Here is a 13,236-nt window from a genome sequence, read left to right as displayed (position 1 = left end):
TTGTAGTGGTGAATATATATGGAAATATTAGCTAGAGCTTTAGATTAAAAGAGAAGAGAAAATGGGATTTTTTCTTTAATGGACTTTGCGTAGGCCAAAAGGATTCACAGTTCGGTTTTTATTACTTCGTCTAGGTTTGCCATTTTTGTCATTCAATTGGTGGGGATTAAATGAGCTGCAGAAGTCGCACTCGCTCTATATGTAGCCATACCTCTGATCTACATCATAGCCAACCATGTTCTATAATTTCATTACAGGCTTAGAACAGTTTATCATATGTAGTTTCTTTTAGAATATGCATCTTTAATGTTTTTTTTTCTGTTTTTTTTTTTGATGCAAAAAATATGCATCTTTAATTGCATCATTTTTAACTTAACAAATGAAACATGTACAGTTACCAATGTAAACTCATATTTAACAAATTAAATTAATCTCATATATTAATAAAAATATTTATCTTAGATTTGATGTATTAATTTATTTGGAAATATTTCAAAGGGCTGATAAAAAGAAATAAAATTAGAAGCACATTATACTATATCGTAAAAAAAGAAACAAACAAAAAGTTCCTCTCGATCTTTTATAGTTCTACACTGGAAAAGGAACAGAAGGCAATAATAAAGGAGAGAGCAAAAAATGGAATGGAAGTTAAGGATGAGGTAATTAGCTTAGCTAGATGAATTCCAAAGAAAAGAAAAATTAGCTAGATGATGTTTGACACATTATTAATTGTAGTATTTAATGGTTCTTGTTGTTTTCCTTTGTTCATTTGATATGTCCAATAAAAAGCCTGAAGCTGATACAAGCATTTTGCCGTGTGAATAAACGATCCGTCCAAAGGGCAATTTGCAATTTGCAAGTAGTCAGTTCCGTCTAATCTACGATTCATATGAGACTGCCCGGGTTAGCCCTTTAGCCCATCCCTTCAGATTTTTGATTCTTTATTGGGCTTCATTGTGACTGTTGGCGCAGGCGTAAATAAATAATGCTTAGTGATTTCAGGGTCCGTCGGGTGAGCGACGGATGAGTGGATGCGGATTTAATATCACCCGGGTTCAATCCATTTGAATGGCGGGAGATTTTCTTCTACTCCAACCCATTACCCGCCGAATATGACATCTATGGGTGTGCGGATGAGCGAGTTAGATGTGGATGGATTTGCATATATGTTTAAAAAAAATATATAACGGAAGTAGATAAATATTGAACATGAGTAATATAATTTGGTTTTAAACTTAGATTACTAAAATATGAGTAATATAACTTAGTTTTAAAGATTAGATTTCTGAAATCTAAGTAATTAACATAACAAGAGTAACACCGTCTTTCCGACAACTAAAATTATAATATTTATTCATTTGAAGACTTCCAAACAATACAAATTTGATATTTTTGGAATACTTTGAGGACCTTCAACGTATCTTAATAGGAAACTATATATATTATCTATTAAATCTCTATAATGACCTTTGTATATGTACAATATTAACATTATTTTTAGGGTCGGGTGTCCGACAAGTTGGTGATGTTCCGCCCGCGTTCAACCCGTGAAAATTATCGGTTTAAAATTTTCACATGCATCCAATCCTCCAAAAAACGGATTAGATATCCACCGTCCAAATTCGGATTGGGCTGGGTAAAATCCTCGGATTTGGGTGTCTTTGCTCATTCCTGGTAGATTGAAAAAACTGCAGTAGAAACTAATATGTGAGTAATGAAATTTGTTGAAATCAATCCCTTGTTTCTGAGTTTCTCTTAAAGTTATTTATACATTAGTACTACCCAAGTTTTGACAAAAACTTTAGTTTACCTAGTTCTTCCAAAATTAAGGTTTGGTACCTAAATTTTCATTTTCGGTCAACTGTCGACTACAAAGTTTAACTTGACAAATCATGTTAGGTTAAAATTTATTGGTAAATAATAACCAATGTTTTTTTTCTTTTTTGAAGCATCCATTTTATTAGATTAAATTGGGATTACACGTGGGTATGTTATGCCCATAGAATTTGTTATTACAATAGAACTTACTAGTGTAGGACCCGTGCGCTGCACGGTCTCTGATTGGTTGTCCCAAGTTTTTCGGATTCTTTTTTTATTATGCAGTTGTCTCAAGTATAAGCAATTATCCGAAGTTTAAGCGATTATCACCAGTACTAATAAATAAGATTTTCATGTTAAAATGAGTTTGTTTTTCTTTTTAACGGGAAAAGAAAGTGTCAAAATGAGTTAACTTTAGTCTTTTTCGTCTATCTGACTCTATGTGTCGTATCATAGGCTTCTTATTTTTTACAAAAAATTGGTTAAAAAGACCAAAATTAATAATTCCTGGGTGAAAAGGGACATTTTGATTTTGATACTGTTTAAATAAACAAAAATTTAAAAATAGCCAGGATGTAAACAGTTTCATCCTACCCATTTTCAAATACTTTTTCTTATTTTTAATTTACATCAGGATGCATCCAGTTTCATCCTTGCTATTTTTTAAGTTTAAGTCAGGATGAATCCAGTTTCATCCTTACTATTTTTTGGTGTCCATTTCACCCATACAAATTTTTACTCGTCCATTTGAACCATGTTTTAAAAATATTTGGACAAATGACCCATTTTCCATATTTTTTTTGTATATTAATGAAGCCCATCTTTTCCTTGATGTAAGAAATTAATATTCAGCGACGGAAATCGTATCAAACATTTAGGATGGTGTCCTATGAAAAGACCTTGCACATATAATCATCTATCTGGTTATCGGCGCACTCCTCAATTCTTTATGTCGCCCACTGATGCAGCTATTCAAAAAATGCAAAGAACTAAACTAAATCCACATACCAGAGCAATTTATCCATGAGATGAAAATCTAGGAAAAGTTAAAAGACACGGCTCAAAAAACAACCTTATTAAACAGAACAGTGATCACCCAAATATAAGTTTTTACATATCTGGCCTTTTTAGCCAATTTACACCTATACATACGTACACATAAGCCAAAATTAGCTCCCGTCCTAGTAGCAGATTCTTCTATTCCCTTTCATTAATAAGATCAAAAACCATACCCACAGTCTTCTACACAGAAAAATTAGTTGTCATCGTTATTAATGTGAGTTGCAAGCTCTGAACAAACGGGGAAGTACGCAACAGAAATCTAAATTAACAAACTTGTCAATTTTAGTATCCCACTTGATTGAAATCTTGTTGTAATAGTCGAGCATTGTTATCTCATTGTATGGTGCACATCGAAGTTTTAGCCAGTCGCTAATCATTACTCTCTTGTGCACAACAGGCAAAGAAGTCAATGCACCAAAACTTCTACCTACACACAATTTTCGGGTGAAAGTCGGGAGAGTGGAGACATGAGTATATGATCATAGGAAATTATGCCTAGCTACTTCAATTAGTGGTCATAGACAAAATAGAACTAACTTCTAGAGAAGGTGGAAAACATTACAGTAGGAGTTATGCTTACCATTAGATGCAGGGAATGACCACTATTCACTTCACTTGGTTTCCACTGTATCTTGTCATGGCATGCACGGCCTTGCGGGATTTCGTGACTGGCAACAAAATTTACATCCCTGAAAACCAACAAATTACTCCTATGTCATTTGATAATTCAGGTGCTTCAAAATAATAATGCTGCAATCTTACTGATCAATCATGTTTTGTGCTTCAAAGATTATCTCTTCAGGTACCCAAACCAAGATATATTATGAATTGCAAATATGGTTAGTCCCCGTGTTTAATCAAACACAAAGAAAAAATAGAAAAATTGATTAATTTTCACCACCACAGTTGCATATCGTTCTTTGCAAGCAACATTAGTTACATCCACACAACAATTAAACACATCTTACTTATGCCCGATTAGCTTTATTTTTATCGATCTCGACTACATTATCTTTTCTTATTTTCTTGAATAGTTATGCATTTATTTTTCCTATGTAATTCTAATGCAACCATTCAAAGATATTCACCATGTTACCATAGGGATCATTTAGTATCAAATGTGGCACCTTTGCAAATATTTCCACCTGTGGAAAATTGCAGCGGCTCAGACTGTTCAGTACTGTCTCTGAATCAGGCAACAACAATACATCCATGGAAATACACGCATTTATGGCTCATAGAGACATCCCACGAACCATGGAAAAGGACACTAACTATGTCAAGTTCTTTCATGCAAAAAAAAAAACAAAACAATGAAGTAATACCAACAAAACAACTAACTACGTTAAAGCAGTAATACCAACAAAACAACTTTCAATAGATACGTTCCCAATGAAGTTTATTTTTCATTAAAAAACTCTATCTCAAATGTCTTTATATACCTGTTATTAAAACCAGAGTTTCACGTGGTTGGAAGCTCTAGAAATGCACGAATATTGATACGCTAGAGCTAGCAACAGTGACAAAGTTAATGAGACCAAAAAACTACAGACATAACAACGATATTCAAATAATACCACAGATTATCATGAAGTTAATCAAAAGACTAAATATAACTGGAAAGCGCTCCTCGCGCATTTGATCAAAGACATAATTAGACCACAAAAACCAATATGTCCAAAAAATAATCGAGATAAACATACCTAATATGATCATAACGGTCCTTGCATGTATAATAAACTAATATGATCAAGAATATTCTATCTCCATAATGAATTGGCAACAGAATATAACCCACTAACTCCCCGATTTCTACGGTATCAGCCATTGTATACCCTCTGAAAGTAGAGAACATTAGAGCATACTTAGAATGTGCATCAGCCATTGTAACTCCACGGTGTTTGGTGTACTCCATAATATCAATAGATTTCTATATTGTAGGTAGAGGAAAATAATTTCCGGATGCTTCTGCAGCAATTCACGTAATAAGAACATTTATACCGAATAATAATGTCGAGATGGTATATCTTAAAATAGTACTTACATGAAGATGGATCATAAGAACATCAACATCGAAGTCCTCGTAAAGAGAAACTTGGATCATTATCAATGCTCCATGGGGCAGGATGAACTTCATTTCATATCTGTGAAATGGAGCGCCAAACAAATGTTTTAAGAGTCAACTTAATTATAAGAAATACTTCAACCTCGTAGACAAATGCAGTTTTTGACAGCACAGAAAAGTTGGAATTTTCGTATTCTCTGATCTTCAATGAAGTTCTTAAGAAAAATTAGTGTGTATTCACTGATCTTCAATGAAGGTATTAAGAATTAGTGTCATAAAGATTCGATAGTAACCTGCAATCTATGGATCCCGTATGTGATGTTAATTTCAATAATAAAGGAAAATATGAACAATTCGGAACACATTGTTACACATGCCATGCTAGACTTTACCCCTTTGTAAAAAACATTACCCTCTCATCAGTTCCCCTTGTTTTTTCTAACACTTTCTTGTTTTCTCAGTTGCATTTGTTTTTGTACCGAAAAAGGCTTATGACATGAACAAATCTAATGAAAATAAATTGAGTATTGTTAGCGTGGAGTGATCTTTAATTGCTTCTCAATACTCAATCTCTATTCCAATCAAAGAAGTTAGTAAAGATCACTCCAAGTCACCACATTTCCTCTTGTCTCGTCCTAAAATTATAAGCTATATAAAACCAAAATGGTGCTTGACATAAATTTTGAACTCGTGATCCAAGAACTAACGTAAATATAATAATTTCCTAATCAGTCTCTGAAACATTTAAACACACAAAGAAAAGGCACCAGCCGCAGCAAGACAGTAAGTTTAGGAGAAATACTGAAATCAAAACCTTAAGGGACTCCGCAAAATACAAACCTTTTCAATCTGTATTCTCATAGATTCCTTCTTTCTTCATCTAACTATTCCACTTAATCCCCGTAAGAAGCAAATCAGTCAAATCAAACAATTATACTAAGCATCCCGAAGCTCCTTTGCTCTCCACGGATGTTCCTGGAAAGAAAACAATGGAGAAAGTTAAAAAGAATACAAAACAGGTCTGGATGTTGTTGTAAAATTCCAAAGAAGAAAAAGAAGAATAGGGAGAAAAAAAGAGGCAGCAGGCGTTTTTTTATGCTGTAAAAACGAATGAGAATAGGCAGAGGGAGATCGGCAGCAGAACCGGAGATTAGGGTTTTAATTTCGACGTCACAGCTGTTGCTATACCACGTTTTTGTTTACTTGTTAGATGATCTCGATCTTGGTTCCTCACTGTTTCAAAATAGAAAAGAGATGAGAACAGAAAAACGAAGAAAACAGAATTAGGGTTTAGTTTTGCGAGTAGGTTTCATATCTGGAATTTCCTGGATATCGACAAACTATCCCATTTTGTGCACTGATAAAAAAAAAAATCCCATTTTGTGTACGGCTAACAAACACGAAAAAATCTCAAAACCCTCAATTCCTATTGGTCGGGGGCCACGAGCTCTAGAATTCAAGCTTTTGGCCTAACTTTTAATGTGAGGCCAGTATTTCGGCCTCAAATTATATATACAATAGGTGGGGGTATTACATTGTCCCACACTGTTGTTGTGAGCTTCCGATAGAGCAATCATCTGTCGTTCGATTTGCCAGACCGTGTGTTGCTTGATATTTTTCTCTGTAGACGTGCCTAATGGTATATTGCTGAATTTCGGTAAACATATGCTTGATTTCTACAATCTGGTTAGAAATATACTATGGGGTGTCGGTGTCTGAGGTCAGAAATCTCGTTAAGTTCTCCGAGTACGTTTCGAATTGAACTTTTGGCCACCCTCGTTCCGTCGTCGTTCTAGAAGCAATGAGTATGGCCCAAGTTTCCGCTGCAAGTGCAGTGGTGATGCCCATCGGTTGTGCTATTGCTATGATTGTGCCGACCTACTCGTTTCGGCATATAATACATGCTCTCGTTATTCCTGGATATCCCCTTGATGGTCCGTCTGTGTTAATTTTGATCCAATCTGAGTGGGGTTTGATCCACCCATGAAGATTGTTGATGTTGCTTGTGTTGTTTGCGCGATGTTTGGACATGGTTGCATCCCAAGGTAGTACTCGCCGTAGGTGGTTTTGATCCCTGATATATTCATGTTGGAGTTTGATGGCCATTTGAGTTATATTCATTGAATTCGGCTGTTGCTGGTGGTAGACTGTGTCATTGCTGGATATCCATAAGGACCAAAAACGGAAGCAAAAAATTGTGGTGACTGGGGAAGATCTTTTGTTTTTGGAAGTAGGGAGATTGTCGTCTATTTGGGCAGTAAGGTGGGTATGTTATGAGAAGAAAAAATAAAACATAAAAATATGATGAAGGGGTTATGATAAATATGATGCGTAAAAGATTAATTTCTACTGAACAATTTCTGGTTCTCAAATTTCTTTTCAGAATTATTCTAAGCATTTTAAGCTTGGTTTGACTTGAAAGAGAAGAACGGAGTGCTAAACCTTTCAGTTTCTCCCTGGGGTTATGTTCAACTTTGTCTCTGCATTATCACATAATTGTTGTGCAGTCGTGCGTTGTGTAGGTCTCTAGTGGTGTTTTTTTCATGACCTTTCTGTTTTCTCTCTACTATGTGGTCCTTATATATATGATTGCTAATACCATTTTTTTCGATTTTCAGTTGGAATGGAGGTGATTCTAGCAAATACATACATATGATTTTGTAATGGAGGTGATTATAGCAAACACGTTGGTAGTTTATTACTTCCGAAAAGGTTCTTTACTACTTAGTATGTAGTGCCTTGGCAAATTTATGGCATTTTGACAAACATTTGTCTTTTAATTTGTATGGTAACTTGGGATTTTTTGTACTTTCTGAAACAAATTTGTACTTTATTGATAATAAATGGAAATAGAATCTTATTATGAATTTCTAGTGTGTATTTTGAATGATGCATGTAATTTTCTATGTACAACTTGATATAGCAGGGAATTGCAAATTGCTCAAAATTTTATAATTTTGGTGACAACTAAGTTGACCGGGAGTGACGGCATATGTTGTCCCAAGAAATACCTGTTGTGACGGCTTCTGGCGTTCCAAATAATACCTGTTGTGACGGAAGATGCCGTCCCAGTTGGGAAACTCAACTGAAATTAGTCAAGGAAAATGTGACAGGATTAATACCGTCACAAGTGACATTGTGACCTATGTTGTAAAAGGCGAGCGCCACTAAGCACAGGCCTAGCGCCTAGCAAAAAAGGCGCCCAACGCGCTAAGACATGCTCATTTCTGCACTTTTCCAATTTTTCTTCGACGCCTAGGCGCGCCTTAGGCGCTGGGCGCTAGGTTTTGCGCCTCGCCTAGCGCCTAATACAACATAGGTTGTGAAAGTGTACCCATCGCATTGCGCTAGGTTTGGCGCCTCGCCTAGCGCCTAATACAACATAGATTGTGAAAGTGTACCCGTCGCATTGGCTGTCACTACAACGGGGCCGTCAAAAGTTCAATTGTGACGAAAAATCGAGCTATTGTGACACTTTCAAAAGAGCCGTCCCAATGGGGCATCATTTTTGTAGTGAGGCAATGTTTATGCGTAAGCACTGAGTCAATTACACAGCCAAGTTTTCCAATTGGAAAACTTGGCTGACTAAGCCTTCGAGAATCGAGACCATTTCACATTGCAAATCTGAAAGTTAATATGAATCTGAAAGTCAACATGTAAGTATTGAATCTCCAATTTTTGAATGACATTTTAAGTATTATAAGTATGAGTGCCAATCAACTTATAAAAAAAGAAGACAAAAGAATAAGATAAGAATATATAGTATACGGAAATTTAGTGGTTTAGTATCGTCATCGAGGGTATAATTCCGTAACTGAAACTTCATTCACGCTCCAGTTTGAGCTAGGATGGGGGGGTTCAATATGCCTCGTACTATCAGTAAAAAATGCATGTGATGAAGGTAAATTGTGACTGGTAACGGAGTTGTTAAGCATTAGGACAACTGTTGGCATTGAGGGTCTATCTGCAGCATTTTCTTGAACACATAATAACGCAGCATGGATGCATCTCATCACTTCACTTCTAGAACATGCGTCTTTCAAAGTTGGATCTAATATGTCTATAGCAGATCCATTATTCCACTCCATGCCTGCATCAGTTACTCCTCAGTTCAATTATCAATCGCGTAAACAAAAATAGAAAAAAGATACAAATGATACTCACATAGCTTAGAAGGTCCCGATCAATATCTGATTTATGAAAACTGCTATTCCTCTGTCCACAAAGTATCTCTAAAACTAAGACACCAAAACTGAAAACATCTGATTTCACAGAGAATTCACCATGCATTATGTACTCTGGAGCCATGTAGCCACTGCATGCAAATCCCAACACCCAAACAAAATAGGAATTTCAGAAAAAAATTTTGACACAAATGATTCATATGATGTTCAATGATTTGAAGTTTATACTCACTATGTTCCAACTATTCTGTTCGTACTAGCTTGAGTTTGTTCGAGCACAAAAAGCCTAGCCATGCCGAAATCAGCAATTTTAGGATTCATGTCTTTGTCTAATAATATATTGCTAGCTTTGAGATCCCGATGGATGATTCTAAGTCGAGACTCCTCATGGAGATAGTGAAGTCCTCTTGCTACCCCTCCAATTATCTTGTATCGTCTTCCCCAATCCATCTGTGTACATTTAACTGGATCTGCTCATTCATCCGATCAAAAATACAACCACAATTTCAATCTCAAATAAGTATCTCTTTATCCAACTTTTGAATGAGAATAAATAGACGCAGAACGGGTTACAAACCGAATAGGAACTGGTCAAGGCTGGCATTTGGCATGAATTCATAGATTAGTAGTTTTTCTTGAGATCCAACAAGCTTCACAAGATTTTTATGTTGAAGCTTAGCTACTAAGGTAACTTCATTCTTGAACTCCTGTTCACCTTGTCTGGAATTTTTTGATAGCCTCTTCACGGCTATTTCTTGGCCGTCTGAGAGTGTACCCTTAGGACATCAAACGAAACCAAAAAGTAAAACTAATTTTTTGGAAAGAATCAAGTATTGGAAATTCAATTCACAGTTTCGATTTACAAGCGTTTTTAGTACCTTATAAACAGAGCCAAATCCACCTTTTCCGAGTTCATTACCTTGAGAGAAATTATCTGTTGCAGCACTTATTGTACTAAAGTTGAATTGCAATGATTCTGTACTTGGAGTCTCATCTTTATGACCAAATCAAGCAGACCAAACAAGCAAGATTTTCATATTTGGGAAAGCTATCAAACCATAAGAAGCAACATATATATACCCATGCATGTTTCATGTTTAAGGGATAACACTACTTACAATCAAATTTAGTCGTTTTGGTTTTCTTTCTCCGGACACTGAAGAAGCCAAAGGCAATGGCAGAAAGTAGTGCAATAATCGAAGGGACAATTATACTACTCGCAAGTATAGATGGGTTATTCCCTTTTGCTGCACGGATATTAGCTTTTTTTTAATTAGGAACAAAGTATGGATAAAATGGATAATTTTAAATGAGAGGCAATAACTATCACAGGAAGCATAAGTTGTAATAGTGGAATCTTTAATATCACATAACAAAAGGAGTACTACTTACGTGTTCGTGTGGTTGTATTCGTTGCCGATGGTGGTGATAGGAGAGGAGAGGGGGATGATAATAAAGGTGGCGAAGGAGCATTCATATATTGAAGGAAGGGGTATAACTCTTATCTAAAATAGCAACTAGGTTTACCAACTCTTCCACCCTGTTTCGCACCACAACAATTTGGTAACTCAGCTATAGCTCCAACAAGACATCGATTACAACTGCTTGGAGATATATCTACAGTACACTGTACTAATCCATATACTTTCGTATGATTAGTAAGATTTGAATCTCCAGTAACAAAATTAGCGGATAAACCAGAGATGGTAGCTTTTTTTACTAAATCCCTCATTAGATCACCTAAAATTGGGTTAAACTGTTCCGGATCAGAAACATTACTAGTATTCGACATGTAAACTGTTGGCCTGTCTTGCATGATATTAAAGTAATATTGATTTGAATACCTTAACATACACTGTTCATAATAAATGATTGCTTGTTTAGATTCGGGCATCTATCCGTTTTGTTGATATCTTGAGTAGCAAAATCGGTACAACTTTGACAAACATCTAATGTAACATCAGTTCTACATTGTACAGACCCGTAAACAGTATCCACACTTCGGCCAATCGTGGTGTTATAGTTTCTATTTCCGAGGCTGATTGAGGATAAAAGAAGGTTGAGATTAGCTTCAAATGTACTGCCAGTAGTGTAATTATTTCCTAAACAAAAATGATAAACATATACTGGTTGTTGTGCAGTTGTGAATTGCATGATAAGCAGGTCATAAAGAAAAATCAAGTAGATCGATACAAGATTAAAACAAGCCATGATTTTGGTTGTTCTGATTAGATTTTTGTAAGTTTTGTGTTTGTAATAAGATCCCAATCTTAAAGGTTGGTCATACATTGAAATCTTTCAGGACTAGAGATATTCATTTCTATCCACAAGTTTGAAGAATGTGGCTGCCGTATCAGTGCAAAAGACTTATCATTCAACTAATCTAGTAATCTGGAGTTCTGGACATCTTCCTAGTTTACCCTCCTCTTACTAATTAACCGGGGTGCACATTCCTCGTCATTTTATTGGATTTGGTTTTAGACGGAATTCTAGGACTAAAAAGATACCTAATTCCGAAAAGATATTATTTTCTTAATATTGATTTTTTATTATTTTATTTTATTTTAAAGTATAGAGCCCCTAAAATTTATTTATTTGACTACCTCATTCAAATTGAGGTTTTAAAGGATAACATAGAAGATGTGTTATATAAATGCACCCTCCTTGTTTCATCATTATACATTGCATATTGACACAACAAGCATGCAATGTGATTTACATTTGTTGAGATTACATAAAACCAAACAATATGGAAAAGACCAACTCCGGAATCAATTCGACTAAACAAATGATCCCGTATTTTGTTAAGTCGATCTTAAACAATACATACAAACAAAAATAAATTGACTTGCACAATTATTTTCTTAACCGGAAGCAATTGAAACAAACATACACATTATAGCACCGCAATTGCACTGAATTTCGTTAAGCAAAAACACTTGATACCCAATAATAAAGAAGATACCAAACAATAAGCCAAACAAATTGACACAGTTTTACTTAACCGGAAACAATTGAATCGCACACACATCCATACACAATATAATGGAACATATTAATTGTACCGAAATTTTGTTAAGCAAAAGAAAATATACATGCAATATAAATAGGCTTTTCTTAAACTAGAAAACGATTAACTAACAGATTCGTCACCTCAAATTTCGCAGCATCTTCTCCCCAGAAAGATATATCATTAAGCGCAAGTTCAAATAAGAACTCTCCCCCAGTATGTTGTCATCCTCCCGCAAGAACAAAAGAATAACAACAAAAGCAACATTTACCAGAGAAAGATTGAATCGGTTTAAATTAATGCGTGCCAATAGCAAAAGTTGAAAAACCGAAACACATATGTTATGCTAAACACAACTCGTGTAAACACAAATTGATTCAACATATTGTGACTTTTCATATATGAGTTTCAATCGGAACACCTTATGATTATTTGATAAACCCTACCAACATGATCTAAAAATTAATCCCGCTAAATCAATAAGCCACACAAATCATAAGGGTTACATTCATATGAGATTGAATATTAAGGTTAATAAAAACCGAAATCAGACATCCCATAAACCGAATACACATAGCAAAAATATAAACATTCATTCACCGGCTATGTAATCGGTAACTATCACAAGAAAATTATAAAATAATAGTTTTATTCATAAATAATGATGATAGTTTTATTCAAAATAGACCTTATACAATAATTTAAGTAAATCAAAACATTGATGTCTATTTTCTGATTAGATGTTTAAACAGTCTTCTTCAAAGATCATCTTCAATATCCTCAAATTTCTCGGGATCTTTATCTACAGTATCACAACTGATTTTCCGGAGTCTACACACAATACCTTGATTATGTTCACAGGTTAAAGCATCAACCTTTCGATTAATATTCCGAGCATACTCCTTATTACCGGTTCCAAGTTTAATTAGCATTATTTGGTTACGGATAATAGTTCTTAGTAATGCTTCTTGTCTATGATGAGTTTCAACAGTACCGAGGAGGACTTGTTGTAGATTGAGAATATCAATCTTAGCATCCAAACTGTTTTGGACAAGATGATTAGTCATATCTTCATTCTCTTTTCCTTTGTCTTCACA

The 13,236-nt window shown here is 35.1% G+C and overlaps 1 protein-coding gene across 1 annotated transcript; it reads right to left on the bottom strand.

Moving 5' to 3' along the window:
* Nucleotides 1-8,660: 8,660 nt before the first annotated feature.
* Nucleotides 8,661-10,729, bottom strand: LOC113341627 (cysteine-rich receptor-like protein kinase 10). Its single transcript, XM_026586438.1, has 7 exons — nt 10,522-10,729; nt 10,248-10,376; nt 10,008-10,123; nt 9,707-9,905; nt 9,362-9,599; nt 9,110-9,260; nt 8,661-9,035 (listed from the first exon to the last, which is right to left on the bottom strand). The coding sequence occupies exons 1-7, from the start codon at nt 10,604-10,606 to the stop codon at nt 9,006-9,008; spliced, it is 948 nt and encodes a 315-aa protein (XP_026442223.1). The 5' UTR covers nt 10,607-10,729; the 3' UTR covers nt 8,661-9,005.
* Nucleotides 10,730-13,236: the final 2,507 nt, after the last annotated feature.

This window comes from Papaver somniferum, unplaced genomic scaffold (assembly GCF_003573695.1).
Source record: "Papaver somniferum cultivar HN1 unplaced genomic scaffold, ASM357369v1 unplaced-scaffold_3, whole genome shotgun sequence".
In the NCBI taxonomy this organism is placed as follows: Eukaryota; Viridiplantae; Streptophyta; class Magnoliopsida; order Ranunculales; family Papaveraceae; genus Papaver; species Papaver somniferum.
This window is presented reverse-complemented; position numbering and strand designations above follow the sequence as displayed.